Source organism: Odocoileus virginianus, chromosome 12 (genome assembly GCF_023699985.2).
Source record: "Odocoileus virginianus isolate 20LAN1187 ecotype Illinois chromosome 12, Ovbor_1.2, whole genome shotgun sequence".
Taxonomy (NCBI): Eukaryota; Metazoa; Chordata; class Mammalia; order Artiodactyla; family Cervidae; genus Odocoileus; species Odocoileus virginianus.
The window spans coordinates 61712117-61729385 of record NC_069685.1 but is presented as its reverse complement, the minus strand read 5'-3'; the positions used below and the strand labels follow the sequence as shown (position 1 = coordinate 61729385).

The 17269-nt window shown below is 51.7% G+C and overlaps 1 protein-coding gene and 1 long non-coding RNA gene across 4 annotated transcripts in view; one reads left to right on the top strand and one right to left on the bottom strand.

Moving 5' to 3' along the window:
• SEZ6L (seizure related 6 homolog like) overlaps positions 1 to 5472 on the bottom strand; it is a 182812-nt gene extending 177340 nt beyond the window's left edge. For all 3 annotated transcript variants that reach the window (XM_070475480.1, XM_070475481.1, XM_070475482.1), the window contains exon 1: positions 5040 to 5472. In XM_070475480.1, the coding sequence (XP_070331581.1) occupies positions 5040 to 5133 (94 nt within the window). In that variant the 5' untranslated portion in view covers positions 5134 to 5472. The remainder of the gene's footprint in view (positions 1 to 5039) is intronic.
• LOC139037816 (uncharacterized) lies at positions 5460 to 15508 on the top strand. The gene is made up of 3 exons (XR_011490732.1): positions 5460 to 6112; positions 7012 to 7154; positions 13844 to 15508. It is a non-coding gene; the product is annotated as an uncharacterized lncRNA (long non-coding RNA).
• The last annotated feature ends 1761 nt before the right edge of the window (positions 15509 to 17269 follow it).

The window sequence follows — 17269 nt, the reverse complement described above, 5'->3', positions numbered from 1 at the left end:
GAAAGGCTTCTGGCTCAGGCCTGGGTCTGATGTCAGATTACAACCACTTCTTGGCTTTGTGACTTTCGACGCATTGCTTAACCTCTCTGTGCCTCTATCGCCTTGGTCAGAAAGTAAGGATAATGACGGCATCTACCGCTCGGGGCTGTTGTGAGCATGCTCAGAACAAACCTCCGTAAACCTTTATCACAAGGCTCTGAAGGAAATCAACACTCCGTAAATGCTGTGTTCATCACTGACACAGACCCAGTAAATTGCGTCACGCGGGTCCACTGACCTCACCCCAACACGTCAGCCTTTGACCCTCTCCTGAAAGCAGCCGGTCCTCTCCCGACCCCCACCATCACCACCAAAGGGCTTCCGAGGAAGGACAGTAACCAGAGGATTCTATGAATATGCAGTCCCCCCCACCCCCCGGAAAGCAGTGTTTACCCAGGGCTGTGCGTTGCTGCCTGTACCCAGCCTCTGGGCCTGGCTGTCTTCGGAGAGGAGTCCGTCGGTGTCATCACAGCCTCTAGTGGACAACAGCGGACGCTGTGGCTCACGGCCTCTTGTTCCAGCTCTCAGCCCCGTGGCAGTGGAGTCCAGGGGAGTGCAAAGAGGGTGGGCAGGCCCCAGGATCTTTCTGGGCTTCTCACGTGTGAGCGTGCGTGCATGTCTGCCTCCCTGCCCCACCCGTTTTCCCAGACTCCACAGGTGTGTGACGCCTTCCAAAAGCGAAGCCTTCTTTAGGATCGTCACTGCTCCATCGTAGAAATCTCATGTGCGGCTGCTGATGCCTCGGGCCAGCTCAGATCCTGCCAGCTCAGGGAAGACTTCACCAGCTACCTCTGGCCAGAATGAAACACGCCCACCAGTGATATCTCTGCACTCAAGATTTACCCCCCACCCCCGACTCCCAAGCACACATCACGTGGCAAGGACACTGGTGATTTACCTGCAGGTCTTTCTTGCTAGGCTGCCATTACTGGGATAGGGACCTCATCACACTATTCTGTGTCTCCAGCACCCCACGCAGGGCCTGCTACATGCCCAGAGTGCACGCGTGTCTGTGGCTCAGTCACTCAGTCATGTCTGATTCTTTGCGACCCCATAGACGGTAGCCCGCCAGGCTCCTCTGTCCATGGAATTTTTCAGGCCAGGATACGGGTGTGGGCTGCCATTTCCTTCTCCAGGGGATCTTCCAGACCCAGGGATCCAACCCATGTCTCCTGCATTGGCAGGTGGATTCTTTACCACTGAGCCACCTGGGAAACCCACATAGAAAGTGCTTAGTAGATGTTGAATGAACGGATGGATTACTGAATTTTCCAGAAGACTCTCTCCTTAGGTCTTCTTTCCAACCACTCTCCTGCCATCCTATATCTTTGGAATAATGAACTCTGCTTCCTGGTGGTAATATTGAGGTTCAAAGAGCTATGGAAGAGAGTTTGAAAAGTCTGCACCAGGTGATGACAATCTCTCATCTGGGACTGCTCCTTACCCTACCTTCAACCGTCTACTTGGGACTAAATTATCCAGGTGTTTATGTCAACATTTCCTTCACACCAGCTTCAAGCATCTGCTTTGGAGGGGCAGTGTGGTCTTTGAGAAGGACGGGAGAGAAGAGAGTAAACGTTAATTGAGTACCTATCATGTGCCAAGTGCTTATAAGTGTTATGAAATAACAGCAACCATCCTTCTAGGCTGGGAACATTAACCCCACGCCACCCCCATCCCACAGATGGTAGAGTGGAGGCAGGCTTCACCTGTTGAAGATTACACAGGAACAATGAAGCTGGGCCTGACCCAGGTCACTCCGACCGCAAAGCCATGCACTTCTTTTCAGAACTGTTGAAATCTAATTGCAGGGTCCAGTCCAGTCAAACTCCTCAGAGGAGCCATGCCATGGCCTCTTTGATGTTTTGCAACTTGGCTCCATGAAAGAAGCTGCAAACTGGTATAAGAAAGGCAGCTGGACTCTATTCTAACGATGCCTTCCTCGGCGCTTTCTCCCTCCTTATCTTCACCTTTCTTTCCTCTTGATCCACTGCATATGTCAAGCGCCATCAAATAACTCCTCTCATAGAAACAGGAGAGCTCCGTTCTACCGACCTGTGGCATTGCACAGGCCCGGTGGTTGCAAAGGTTAGAATTCGCCTTGTCTGCCCTCAGTCACCAACTGTAGCTTTGAGTGCCCCCAGTGGAAGTCTGTGCCAATAGCATGTCGCAGAAATTGTGGACCAGACGTGTGGACCAAGAAATTGAGCCCTTTGGAATCACTTTTTGAGTAACAGGAATGAACTTGTGAGCAAAACTAGAAAACAAGCCATTCTAATCAGGAAAATCCTTTTGCTTTTGAAAGAGGAAAGAGAGGAATGTAACATTATTTTCCTAACATCCAGCTGAGCCATGCGAACACAAGAATACGTCAGCCTTTGAGGAGGTGGCCCCAGGAAGGGGCCGTTAACACTCCACAGGCCAAAAAAAAAAAAAAAAAACAAAAAACCTCATTCCATCATAAAAATAGTCTTTTAAGTGAATCTAACAACAGTGTACATTAGAGACTGGAGGAAGCAGCAATTTTGAGTCTTACTAAGCAATACAGAATTTACATTATTAATTCAAGGAAAATGAAAAGAAATTACACTCGGGCTCTGCAGTCTTAGCACGTAGTTACAATTATTCCCCATGTGCATATCTTAGACAATAAGAAGCCTCTTCAAAAACAAGTTACACTTTATACTTATTCATGCCTCACAGCAAAATGGCCCAGAGAATCACGTGACCTGCATAAGAATTTAGCAACAAGTTTCTTTCAAGTACTGTATTTACAAATCTCCTCACTGCACCAAAAACAGAAGGACTGGCTTGCAACACTGAGTTAGATGAATGGTTCTCCAGCTGACATTAGTGGAAGTTGGGCTCCACGTTAAAAACAGAATGTATTGGGGGAGGTCAGTTGTTTCCAAATTCTAATTGGCTACCCTCCCTCCTTTCTTATGACCCAGTCTTGGAGTCAGAACCACACCGTTATTAATGAGCCTTCTGAAGTAGTACACCGGTTGACTTTAATTTGGCAATGACCTGAAGTTAATGAAAAATATACGCCGGCTAGCTATAGAGTTGAGCAGTTGGAAAAATAATATAAAATGTCTTAAAAATTAAAACACACACACACACATTTTGTGTGTGAAGCCAGGGGAGGAGGCAGGATATAAAACCTTTGCCTTGGATGACGATTCAATATGTGCCATTAAGACATTTTTTCCCCCCCCCCCCCCGGAGGGGGATATGTTTTAGAGTGCCATCCTCAGAGGTAGAATGACTTTAGAAAAGCCAGCCAGCAAGCTTCCCATTCTTTTTTGTGTGTGTTAGTCACAACACAGATTCAAAAAGGGGGATGAGGGAGAGAGATCTGGACTCCATTCAAGGCCACCAAGCCATTGTTGGAAAAGACAGCTAATTAAGGAAGGGCATGCGGTGGTGGAAACGATTTATTTAAGCCAGTTCTCTTCCCTCCTCCTTCCCAAAGAAACTGTCCAGAACTGGTGTAAATTGTGAATATTACTGCCTCATAAAAGGGGGGGTTCTTTAATGATATGCTTTGTTAAACAAAAGGTGATGAATTATTTCCTTCGCTCTGCGCTCTGGGCTCCACGTTTACAGAGAAGGGGGTGGGGGTAAAACGCCTGATTTATGCCGAGGAGGGCACTCCAGGCTGTGGGGAAGAGCTGAAGAGGAGACCCGGAAACAGTGCCCGGGAACGCAGAGCTGTCCGCGGCCTTTGGTGCTGAAAGCAGGTGTGTGCGCAGGGGGTGTTCAGAACGCCCCAGGGAGAAAGGGCAGCGTCTGCCCTCTGGTTCAGGTTCTAGACGGCCCAAACCAGACAAGGGGATTGAGATGGACAGAGTGTGCGCCCTCCGGCTTGTCTTCAGCCTGGGCAGACCCTGCAGACTGCCTGCTCTTCCCTGCCCGAGGGGCGAGTTACTGGGAACGGGGGAGTTGGACCTTTCAAAGGGGGAGTTCTACCAAGGCTCCCCTCCCCTCTGGGGTCTCCGAGTGGCCTGATCAAACCCACGAACGCTCCTGGGGTTGGCTTTGAATGAGTTAGGCGCTGTACTCGTCTCGATCTCAGCTCCCCCTCCCCAACCACCCGCTACAACTTTCCCTGTGGGCGCTCAGCCGGGTGGAGGAGAGGCTGCTCCAGGTCTGGGAAGGAGGAGCGACCATCCTCCCCTTTCCAACCTGCAAGCACGTGCGGGGTGAACCTAGCGAGCCCTCCCCCTCCCCCCTCCCCCAACCCCCAACTGATAGTAGTGTTCGGAGACACCGGGCTGTTAAAGGGAGAAAAGGACGGGGGTGGGGGGAGTCGCTCAGGTTCCCGCCTGTGATCTAAGATCTCCTCTCCCTCCCTCGATAAGTTCGGAGAGCCCGGAGCCCCCCTCCACCGGCCTCCAGGCGAAAGCCACACCCAAGTTCTGCTTCCAGACACTTGGTTGAGATCTGTCCAGGGACCCGGTCCCCCGGGGGCAGCCTGAACCGAAAAGAAGCACGGGGTCCCTCAGTGGGAGGCCCGGGGACGACCCCCAGGCGCACTGTTTAAATCCATCCCTCAGTTGCACGGCGGGTCAGCTGCCCGCCTCCTCGTCCTCTCCCCGAAAGGGTGAGAATTATCTGGCACCCGGCCCCGGGGGTGCGGTTTGCAGAGACCTCCGGGAATGTGGGGGATTGCAGGCGACCCCACTCCAAGGAGACTCTCTGGGACTGCAAAAGGGAGTGAGCCCGGGAGCCAGCGAGGCAGCCGGGGAGCCCGCGGCCGAGGCAGGAGAGCGCCCCAGTCCTTCAGACACATCCCCGCCTCCACACTCCCAGCAACACGGCCCAAGGGGACGCGGTGCCCAGCCCCGAATGTGGGCAGCCGCCCCCTGCTCCGCAGCCCAGCCGCTGAGGGGCGATTCGTCCGGATCAGCCAGGACCCCCCCGCCCCCCCACCTCCAGCCGCCCCGCACTCGCTGCAACTTTGCCCCCTCCCCCGCCCCGCCCCTCCGGGCGCTTACCTCCCGCCGGAGCCGCCGCGGGGCTGCCCAGGAGCAGGGCGAGGAGCAGCGCGATCCCGCCGGGTCCCGCGGCGGCCGGCCGGGCCGCGGGCATCGTGGCTGCGGGGCGCGCGGAGCCGCGGGCTGCGGGGCGGCGGACGGCGCGGGAGCCGGGGAAGGAGGGAGGCGGCGAGCGAGGAAGGGAAGGAGGCGGCAGCCGCGGGGAGGGGGCCGCGGGCCGGGGCAGCCGCCGGAGCCCCCCGGAGCGGACGCGCGCTCAGCCCCGCGATCACTCCGGCCGAGCTGCGCCGGGCGCGGGCGGGCGAGTGAGGAGGAGCCGGCGAGCGAGCGAGCGAACGAGCGAGGAGCGGGCGGGAGGAGGGAGGGGGGCTGGAGCCGAGTCGGTGCCGAGCGAGCGCGGGCAGGAAGGGAGGGGGCGGGCGGGCCCCGGGTGCCAGCCTCCTCCCCTGGCCGCCGGCCCGCCGGCCCTGCAAAGTTTGACGCCGGTTCCCCTGGCGTCCTGGGGGCCGAGCGTTTCCTCTCGTTGGACGCTCCGGCAGCCCTGCGCGGGCGCGGCCAGGCTGAGGAGCATCCGGACCATTTCCCAGACGGTGAGATGGAGGCCTCCGGGCTGAGCGCAGCCCTCAGCCTGCGCTGCAGCCTAGAGTCTTTTCCATGGCTCACTCTTTAGGACCCATCCCAGTTTCAGCTCTCTCGGCTCCAGCCAACTCTGTTCCCTGAACGCCCTGCGTGTTTCCAAGTAAAGTCCCCATAACCTAGAAAGTCTCCGACTCTGGGGACCTGATGGGAGCTGTGAATATCCCAGCACGGTGCAAAGGACCGCAAAACCGTGCATGCCCGACCCGAGGGCTTTCCACACCTCGGAAGCCCAAGCTGGGACTGCAAGTTACAATGTATGTACACTCTCATCGGGGCACCTCGCTCACGTTCCCCTGGCTAAGGGGGCTCCGAAGCCGCCGAAGCTTCCTCAGCTCTGTCCCTTCCCCGCGGAGCTGGCGTCCAAGGCCTTCCCTCAGCCCTGTGCTCTTGACCAGCCCTGATTCTCACAACTTGTCTTTTCTCCGCAAATTGAGGTGAGGAAGGGAGCCGGGCAGAGGCTTGGCTGCACCGGGGCGGGGGACAGGCTTGCACCCACTCCTGGAAACTGTGCAGACCACGTTTGCATACCGCCAGCCAGCCTCCCAGCGCCTTGCACCTCAGTTTAGAGACGCTCCCTTTCCCGCCCCCATCCACCTTGCCACACTGTGGCCGCTGTTGCAGCCTGAGCAGGCAGAGGGAGACAGATGGAGAGAAGGTTGCAGGCAGCCGTGGGGAGGGATGTGTCTTCAGCGGAGTGGAGGAGACGGGAGTCCCTGTAAGGAAAGAGTGGGGGAGGACAGCAGGGGAGAGAGGAGCACTCTGGTCTGGGTTCCCCAAAGACCCTCCTCATCCAAAGCTTCCCCCGCCATGCACGTCTTCCGTCCTCTTGTACCGGGTCCTTACTAGGGGTCCAGGTCTGCATCAGGTTGGGGGGGGGGAGTGTAGAGAGATCCCCAATAAAACCCAATCCTTGGCTACACGAAGTTTCCATTCCTGGCAGTAAAGCCAAGTGGTTTTGATAAAAGAGGGAGGCTGAAGCACATGGTGCCCAGGAGCTGATTTCTCCTCTGGGGAGGATGCAGAAGCCTTTTGCCAGACTGGGGGCTCTGGGAGGTGTGACCTTGCCTGTCCTGCCCATCACCATCCACTCAGCGCCCACACAGCTCTAGCAAACAGCAGGCACACCACAATGCTTGTTGAAGGGAAATGTAAGTAAGCACGGAAGATGGAGGAAAAGGGAGAAAGCAACGGGGGGAAAACAAAGAGACAGACCCGCTCTATACCTGGAAGCAAGGAAACTGCTGTTTAGAAGCAGCTCCTGTTTGCCAGGTGTTCCAATGATATAATTTCATAATGATCCTGACAGTGAGGTGTGACTGTCTCCATCCGACAGGTACGTTCCTGAGTCCTAGAGAGCACCACAATCGATGCTGAGGTCACTTGGCCAGGTTTCAATGCCAAGTCAGAGGCCAGAGATCAGAACACGCTGCATCTCAACAGGCTGTTCCTCAGGCCTTTGATGGCTGGCTCTATGCTGTGAGTCCATGGATGTTCCCCTGGGCTTATTTCCCCCCGAGCTGTGCGGCATGTGGGACCTTAGTTCCCTAATCGGGGATTGAACCTGTGGCCCCTGCAGTGGAAATGCAGAATCCTAATCTCTAGACTGCCAGGGAATTCCCTTCAACACTTCCTTGTTACCAGGAGACCATAGTGAATAAAAGTCCACCATCAGAGACACTCCTTTTGGTAAAGTCATGGGGCCTCTAGAAGATTAATTGCTTGCATGCAGGTGTTTTATGTGGCAGAAGTGACATCGTAAACTCTTAACTCATTAAACACATGGGCAGGGATTTACAAAGTCCTGAGAGAAAGAGACAAAGACCCACTAATCTGAAATTGTGATGGTGGGAATATAAGGAGATTCTCTAAGAGCAATATCAACCTTTTCCCCCTACCCCCAAGAAGTAATACCATGATAGAAAAAGAATTCTGCAAGGAACCAGAGCAACTCGCAGAAGAAAATCTTCCCTAGCACAACTTCAATACCCATTTCACAGATGAGGAAACTGAAGTTCAGGAAGGCAAAGTGACTTCCTCAATATCATGTACTTGGTCTACCTCTCTTCAGGCTTCTGCTCTGTTGCCCTAGGGTACTTCTGGACTGGATTCTCTGGTGGACTTCCCGCTCCCCACTGCTGCTGAGGGAGAGAATCCCAGGTTTTCTGCAGACCAGATGATATGTGCTCACAACTCAGGCTATTTTATATGTTGCCACTTGATAAATCAGCTCTGACACAGCTAAAATTGGTCTAGTGGAAACAAAGGGTTAGATTCTAGCCTCATCTCGTCCTGCTGGGTAAAAAGGGCAAGTTATTTCACCTCTCTGAGCCTTACTTTCCTCTTCTGAGGAGTGGGGATAAAAATAACACTTAACCATCTGGGGTGATTGACACAAATGGACAATAACGTCAGTGTGACATGAGAGGACACAAAAGCATGTACCTTAAAAGGGTTCCAGGGAGCATCCCTCGAACCGTGAACTAGCACAAACCATAAGGGAAACACTCAGGTTCATTCTCACATGTTTGGTGCTGTGAGCCAGAAGAGTACTGGGATAGGAGTCTTCAGTTCTGGTCTCTTTTCTGCTGACATGCTGTGTGATCTTAGGTGAGTCACCAGCCTCTCTGGGACTCTGTTTCCTTACCCACACATCCTATCTGTTCATCTATCCAGCCACTCACTTACCTGCCGGCTCATCCATCTATCTATCCCATCTATCTGAGCATCTACATTTACTTAGTGGTCATGCTAAGTCACTTCAGTCGTGTCCGACTCTTTGCAACCCCATGGACTGCAGCCCGTCGTCAGGTTCCTCTGTCCATGGGATTCTCCAGGCAAGAACACTGGAGTGGGTTGCCATGCCCTCCTCCAGGAGATCTTCTCAACTCAGGGATTGAACCCATGTCTCTTGCATCTCCTGCATTGGCAGGTGGGTTCTTTACCACTAGTGCTATCTGGGAAGCCCATCAGTTCACTAACTGCCAAATACTATGCAAGGTGCTGTGGCTACAGCAGACTCTATCTCTTGTTCTCTAGAGCCGATAGTTGTGACGTCAGGCATCCTGAGTGCCCCAGTTCTTTCCAAGGTTAACGTTCTATACCAGGGGAAGTAGAGTGGTTAAAAATGGGCTTTGAAACCTGTCAGACCTGAACTTGAATTTGAATTATTTCTCACCTTCTAACAGCTGTGTCAGAGAAGGCAATGTCACCCCACTCCAGTACTCTTGCCTGGAAAATCCCGTGGATGGAGGAGCCTGGTGGGCTGCAGTCCATGGGGTCGTGAAGAGTCGGACATGACTGAGCGACTTCACTTTCACTTTTCACTTTCACGCGCTGGAGAAGGAAATGGCAACCCACTCCAGTGTTCTTGCCTGGAGAATCCCAGGGATGGCAGAGCCTGGTGGGCTGCCGTCTATGGGGTCACACAGAGTCGGACACGACTGAAGCGACTTAGCAGCAGCAGCAACAGCTGTGTGCCCTTGAACAACTGTCTTAACTTCTCTGAAACTGTTTCAACGAAAGGTTGTCATTTAAGATGAAATGAGATAATCATTATCAAACCCTTAGGATAATGCACGTAGCATGTAGTCAACTCTTCATCCATCTGTCCTTCTATCCATCCATCTATCCATTGTTTCAACAAATATTTTTTGAGCACCTCCTGTGTGCCAGATACTGCTTTAGACCCTGGGGATGCACAGAACTAAGTCCTGATCTTTGGAGCTTACCTTGTCAGGTGAGGGATAGACGGTAAAACCTGAATAAGAATTTCAGAAAGTCTAAGTTCTGTGAGGAAGAGAAAACAGCAGGAGTTGAGAGTAAAGGAGGCACATTCCTTTCCAGGGATCGGGAGATGTTTAAGCAGAGGAGTGGCTGTTGTGGGAAAGGTAACCAGTGACGATTTGGGGAAGAGCATGTTCTGAGTAGAGGACACAGCAAGTGCAAGGCTCTGAGATGGAAAGGGGGCTGTTGTAATGCATGCTAGCCATTGTAATAAATGCTAGACATTGTCGTCATAATTCTCTGATGCCGTTTTTCTGTCTACGGGGATCATAATTAACCAGGGGATGGACTCAGAGTGCTACAGGAAGTCTATACTCAGCAATTACTCTCGCCGTCAACATACAACATAGGAAGTGTCAATTTTTATTCACAGTCCCGCCCTGCCCAAACCCAGCATCAGTTTCTCCCCCAGGAACATCTGGTATTGAAAAAGTCTTTATCACTGGGGGGAGAAAAAAGAGAAAAAAAAAAACCCCTGTTGTTTTGGAGTCAAAATAGGACATAAAGGAGACATCTTGAAAAAGATGGAGTGAGTAAAAAGGATAAAAAGAAGTCCCAGAAAGAGTCTAGTCCAGGAGACAAGTCCAGCCTGGGTCACTGATGGGCAGGCAGAGCATCGAACCAGCATCTCATGTGTTTTCAACCCGGCTGCTGAAGCTATGCAGCCCACATGCAGGGAGCCCCGTGGCTATCACATCACTGGTCAGATGCTGACAGGGGAACGATGACCAACTGCGATGCAGGCACCCCCACCCAGTGCATCCACGTAGTGGAAATAGGCAATTATGCCCCTTTGGTTTCCGTGGAAATGCTCCATCTCTGTTTCCTGCCCTGGCTCTTGAGAAATGCCGGCTGCGCGGCAGAGATTCGACCGCGAGACAATGCCTTTGTTTTCAAACTGAAAGTTTACAGACTACAAAGCGAGCCTGCAAGATGGATTTGTGTTCTCCAGAGGCTTGTCTGGCCAGACAAGAAGGGAAACCAAAGCACTGTCAGAAACAGGAAAGAGGCTGAAGGAGGGGACAGGCGTATAGGGTCTGCAGGGACCGCCACAGTCCAGCTCCTACAAGCCCAGCTGGGAGGTTTCCCCGGGTTTAGGGTTTTGAGTCGCAAAGGTGAGGGAAGTCAGTTAAAGATGCTGTGGATATTTATACTCTGTTGGCACTATGAATTGTGACACATAACATTTTTCAGACCGTGAAGAACAGCTTATACCTGCGTACGAGGACAGACCTGGGGGCTATTCTAAAGACGTTCATATATGGTGACCCTAGGAGCACTTCTGTCCCTTGGAGTCAGTTGATGTGTAATGCCTGAGTTTGAGGGAGTTGGTATTTCCGCCTATATGTGTCACCTCTGAACTTCAAGCTCCTCGTCTATACAAAGCGAGGGATTTTAGTAATGACTTCCTAGGAGGACTTTTGTAATGGGAAGAGACAGGGTCTGTGTTCAGTGCTGAATCAAGTACCCATGGTGTAGCAGGTGTTCATGAATCAGGAGGAATTATAATAATGTATTATGCAAATTGTAGTAAGATCCCCCTGGAGAAAGAAGTGGCAATCCCCTCCAGTATTCTTGCCTGGAGAATCCCTTGGACAGAGGAGCCTGGCAGGCTACAGTCCATGGATTTGCAAAGAGTCAGACATGACTGAGTGACTAACACTTTTTTTTCCCCATACAGATTGTAAGTGAAAAGACAGCCCAGATGCCATAAAAAGCTCTTTTCTAGTAGGGTTTATTAAGTGTATTTATGTATGCCTAAAACCAGAGGAAAGTCCAGCTGGGGTTAAGGGTCTAGAATCAGTAACACTCCCAAGCCCGTCGGGGACTTAGCCAATCTAATTCATGTTCCATGTGACTTGTCTCACTTGGAATTAACCAAGGCAGTGCTGCTCTGTTCATTTTATTTTTTAACTTCGGTTTTTTGGTTGTGGTGCACACACACAGGATCTTAGGTCCCTGACCGGGGATTGAACCCTCGCTTCCTGCAGTGGAAGTGCAGACCCCTAACTGCTGGACTGCAGGGAAACATCTTCCAGCCCTCCGCCTTATTCTCCCACCTTGCCGCTCTCTTCAGGATGGAGTATTGAAATACCAGGCTGTGTCAGGTCCCACCTGACCCATATCCTGACCTATCTTCCAGTTCCCCAGCCAAAGCCCCGCCTCTGTTCCCAGCAGGACAGAAGGGTGGGGAGAAGAGGACTAGGGTCTGGTGACCCTCTGAGACTCTGTCTTTCCATTGCCCTACACTGCTCCCCAGGAGGAGGTACCACTCAGCATCAACAAGGACAGAGATCAAGGAATTTCTCTCCACAGGTCATGGATGGACTTGAGTCCAGGAGCCCAGGGAGAGCAGGAGGAAGCTGCAGAGCCTGGAGACTGCCCCCTGACTCCTGTGTGATGTCTGCAAGTTCCATGCCCTCTCTGATCCTTCATTCACCCATAGGAAAAAGGAGAATAATTAGGGATCTCTTACAGCCCTCCAAGATCCAGAGTGCCATCAGCCTATGGAAATAACTTCCACATCCAAGAGATGATGGGCCACAGATATCCCAGAGAGAATAAAAGAGGATGTTTTAAGGCACTCGCTTTAGCATTTACCATTCAATATCTCATTTAATCCTTATACTCACATTAGGAGGTTGAATCATTCTAACCAAACTCTTGATGGTGCTGGTGTTTTAGTTGCTCAGTTCAGTTCAGTCACTCAGTCGTGTCCGACTCTTTGCGACCCCATAGACTTCAGCAAGCCAGGCCTCCCTGTCCATCACCAACTCCCGGAGCTTACCCAAACTCATGGCCATTGAGTCAGTGATGCCAGCCTCCTCTGTCGTCCCCTTCTCCTCCCACCCTCAATCTTTCCCAGTATCAGGGTCTTTTCAAATGAGTCAGTTCTTCACATCAGGTGGCCAAAGTACTGGAGTTTCAGCTTCAACCTCAGTCCTTCCAATGAACACTCAGGACTGATTTCCTTTAGGATGGACTGGTTGGATCTCCTTGGAGTTCAAGGGACTCTCAAGAGTCTTCTCCAACACCACAGTTCAAAAACATCCATTCTTTGGCCCTCAGCCTTCTTTATAGTCCAACCCTCACATCCATACCTGACTACTGAAAAATGATAGCTTTGACTAGACAGACCTTTGTTGGCAAAGTAGTGTCTCTGCTTTTTAATATGCTATCTAAGTTACTCATAACTTTTCTCCCAAGGGGTAAGTGTCTTTTAATTTCATGGCTGCAGTCACCGTCTGCAGTGATTTTAGAGCCCCCCAAAATAAAGTCTGCTACTGTTTCCACTGTTCCTCATCTATTTGCCATGAAGTGATGGACCCAGATGCCATAATCTTTGTTTTCTGAATGTTGAGCTTTAAGCCAATTTTCTCACTCTCCTCTTTCACTTTCAAGAGGCTCTTTGGTTCTCCTTCACTTTCTGCCATAAGGGTGGTGTCATCTGCATATCTGAGGTTATTGATATTTCTCCCGACAATCTTGATTCCAGTTTGTGCTTCATCCAGCCCAGCGTTTCTCATGATGTACTCTGCATATAAGTTAAATAGTCAGGGTGACAATATACAGCCTTGACGTACTCCTTTTTAGCTGCTCAGTCGTGTCCAACACTGCGACCCCATGAACTGTATAGACCACCATGCTCCGCTGTCCATGGAATTCTCCAGGCAAAAATATTGGCGCAGGTAGCCATTTCCTTTTCCAGGGGATATTCCTGACCAGGGATCAGACCAATGCAGGACCAAATCCTGCATTGGCAGGCGGATTCTTTACCACTGAGCCAGCAGGAAAGTCCAGCCCAAACTCCTACCCTGGCCTGGATGGTCCAGATCTGGCCCCTTGACCTTCTCTGACCTTTTATTTCTTTAAAAAAAAAAAAAGACATTTGTTTGATTATTTGGCTGCACCAGGTCTTAGCTGCTGCATGTGGGGTCTGAGTTACCTGACCAGGGACTGAACCCGGCCCGCTGCATCGGGAGCGTGGAGTCTTAGTCACTGGTCTCTCTGACCTTTCCCTCTGCTCCCCTTTATGAAGGTCCAGCTGCCAACAGTAGAAGCCTAGGTCTGTCTCCTGCTCTTCCCTGCGTGGAAGTCCTGACGGGCACACAGGTGGCTCACCCTCACCCTGCAGGCAGCTAGCATGGCGTCTCCTCACAGAGAATGTCTTTGGCTTTAAATCCTTTTTAGCAGTATCACTTTCCAAAGTCATGGTTCTTATTTCCAGAAGTGTTTCTAGGTGTACTATCTATGTTCTGCTCTGAGATTCTAAGCTCCATGAATGCAAGAATTCTTTATAGCATAAAGCACAGAAGAGGTTTTCAATGAAGTCTTGTTCAGTACTGATTGATTGACAGACTGAATGAATTTCCACATTGCAGATGAGTAAACAGTGGCAAGGCGATCAAACTCGTCCATCCTAAAGGAAATCAACCCTGAATATTCATTGGAAGAACTGATGCTGAAGCTGAAGTTCCAACACTTTGGCCACCTGATGCGAAGAGCTGACTCATTGGAAAAGACCCTGATGCTGGGGAAAAATTGAAGGCAGGATGAGAAGGAGACAACAAAGGATGAGATTGTTGGCTGGCATCACTGACTCAATGGACCTGAATTTGAGCCAACTCTGGGAACTAGCGGAGGACAGGGAAGCCTGGCATGCTGCAGTCCATGGGGTCACAAAGAGTCTGACACAACTGAGAGACTGAACAGGAACAAACAGAGCCTCAGACAGGTGATGACATTTGCCAACAGCCGCCGATCAGTGACAGAACGGGGACTCGAACCCAGGGCTGTCTGACCTCTGGCTGGAGTTTCTAACCACTTGACCGCACTGCCTAGGAACAGGGTGTACCTCCCGGCAGGAAGAGTCTAAACCAGCAGGGGTTCCCAGCCAGAGACATGATCTAAGTGCCACTGTCTGAGTGTCTGTGAGCATTTCAAGTTGTTTCAAGAAAAGGCGACGTCGGTGGCACCATTAAAGCCTGCTGTTCCCCATCCCACGTATTAAAATAATGGCGTGAGAAATAAACAGCCCTTATGGACAATTTTATACAAATGGCATGCACTGTTTGTTTCTCTTACCGTTACCATGGCAGTGATGGTCTCTGGATAACTTCCTGTTTCTACATGATGGAAGGGAATGGAAGAAAATTGCTTGGGGAAAATTTGCCAAACAAAGGCTTTTTCCTTTTTCTCATGCCCCACCCCCTGACACTCCATGGCAGCCACACTCTGAATACCTGTGCCCAGGATCAAAGCTGCCTCTTAACCTACAGCCTGCCGTGGCTCCCTAGTGCCCATAAGGTGAAGGCCAGGAGTCTTGGCTTGGCTGTAAGGTGTCTACTGTCTGGCTTCCTCTCCTGCGCTTTGTCTTCCTGTCTGTAGGCAGCCCCCTCCTCCCCTTGACGCTTCACACCCCATGCTGTTCCGGCCACCTGGGCGACCTGTCTGACTTCCACACTTCTGCCGGCCCAGGGCTACTTGGTTTTTCAAGTCTCAGTTTATGTGTGACCCCGTAACCTCTCTTCTCTCCTCCCCTGCCCCCATCTGGGTGAGATATTTTTCCTTCCAGCTTTTCCCACGATCCCCTCAAGCATGCAGGATATGGTCACCCAGACATCAGCCTATTGGCGGGCAGGAATAGTGCCTGATCCTAACAGTGTGCCAGGAACACAGTAGGTGCTCAATAAATGTTTGTCGATTCAACTCAGAAAGAGAAAAATCAGCCTGTCTGAGAGGCTGCCTACAGGCGTGTTGTCTGAGTGTACTTCATTCTTTGGGAATAAATGTGTGTCGGGGGTGGGAGTTTAAATCAACACCTTGAGACAAAGCGGTGCTTCTCAACCTCGGCTGCAACTTGGAAGCACCTGGGAGCTTTTGAGGAATTCTGATGCCCAGGCTGCCTCCTAAGTGAATCACAGAGGCTCTCTCTGGGAGAGAACCCGGGGCATCTGTGTTCTTTAAGGCTCCCCAGGTGACCCTAGTGGGCAGTCCGGGTGAGAGCCACCAGGCTCGAGGTTCCCATTCAGAGTCCCCAAAGTGGTTCTGTGTGAGAGTGCGGGACCAGGGTCTCCTGCAGGCTGAGTGCAAGGACCCGCAGCCCGGACTGAGCTGAGAGCCCCATGCTGGGTGCACGGCAGCCAGCCAAGTGCCTTCCACGTGGCACATCAGAACACTCTCTCTAACCTGAGACTCAGACACCTGTGAGATTGCCCACGTCCCCACGTCCAGGCGATGGCAGAGAAAGGCTCTGCATCCAGTGTCCAGAACCTATGCCCTTGAGCACTTTTCTAATGCAGGCGGGGTGGGGCAGCGGGGAGGAACTGCAGATGTCAGAGGTGCCCTGGCCACCCAGGCCCTGCCCGCTGCAGAGGAGTGCCCTCTGCCTCCTGCTGGCTCAGGCCGTGCCTTCCCCTCCCTGTCCGTGCCCTGTTTTCTGTTCTCCGCCTTCTCGCTCCCTCTCTCTTTCTCTGTGTGCCTGTGTCTGTCTGTGTCTCTCTCCCTCCCTGCTTCCTTCCTTCGGTCTCTCTCCCTTTCTTCCCCACCCCCAGTTCTTCTGGAGCGGTGGCTGGGAGCAGCAAACAGCCAGCCTCTGGGGCTGCCGCGAGGTCCCTAATTAGAGCATCCCGGGAGCTGGGGCGGAGGTGGGGATGGTGGGGGTGGGGTGGACTGGGGATGGAGGGGTCTGGTGATTGCAAACCACCCTGTGAGGCCACAGCCTCAGCAGTTTCTGGGGCACTTCTGGGATGCGGCATCCCCAGGGCGATGATTTAGGATTGGAGGAGGAGTGCAGGGCTCCCCACACACTCAGCGCTGACTTGGCATCTACCTGGCTTCTTTGCGCTTGTTTTCCAGCTGATGTTTATTGTGTGCTTTTTAAGTGTCAAGTCCTGTCCCCACAGCCGCCCTGTAAACCTTGTCACCTGCACAGTGGAATTTGGAAACAAGAGCAAGAGAACACACATTTCTGTTTTCCCGGCGTTGCTCAAATTGCAGCAAAGCAATTTGTTCCTTGAACAAAGGGGTTTTAAGTTGCGGCCACTCTTTATCCCACCTCTGACACCGCATGCTACCCCACCTCCCGTCCTGCTTCATCTCTCCAAATACTACTTCTGAGCATCTGACTACTCTATATTTTTATTGTGTGTGTTATTTACATCTGCCTCCTCCAACCAGAATATCAGCCTCACAAAGGAGAGTTGGGAAAGAATGTCTGAGGACAGCATCTCAGCAGTTCTAGGGACGTAGGAAGCTGGAACCCTCCTGAGCCCTTTAAAGAGGCTGCACTTGGCATGGAATCACTCTCCATGGCAGGTCATGTGCCTGCCTCTTGGACAGAAGAGGGTAAAGCCTTCTGATTGACAAGCCCACCAGGCCTGCATCTGATGAATGGTTCTCAGAACAAAATAGAATTTTGGTCTGTTTTTTTTTCTTTCTTCACATTATATCCCCCGCACCTAAATGTGCATTTGCCCATAACTGGAAACCATGTGCATTTGTGGAATGAATAAATACATTTGCATTTTACTTAACCTCAGAGTTTTGCTTTCTTAGTCCATCAATCATAAATGTCACTCCAAACTTAGAGTAATAGCACCCAGCATGGTACCCAGCACATGATGGGGGCTTTGTCAACACTGGATGAAATTCATTGCTATGTGTGATACCTAAGGGCCTTCCTAGGTGGTGTTATTGGTAAAGAAGCTGTCTGCCAATGCAGGAGATATAAGAGACTTGGGTTCGATGCCTGGGTCAGAAAGATCCCCTGGAGGAGGGAATGGTAACCCACTCCAGTATTCTTGCCT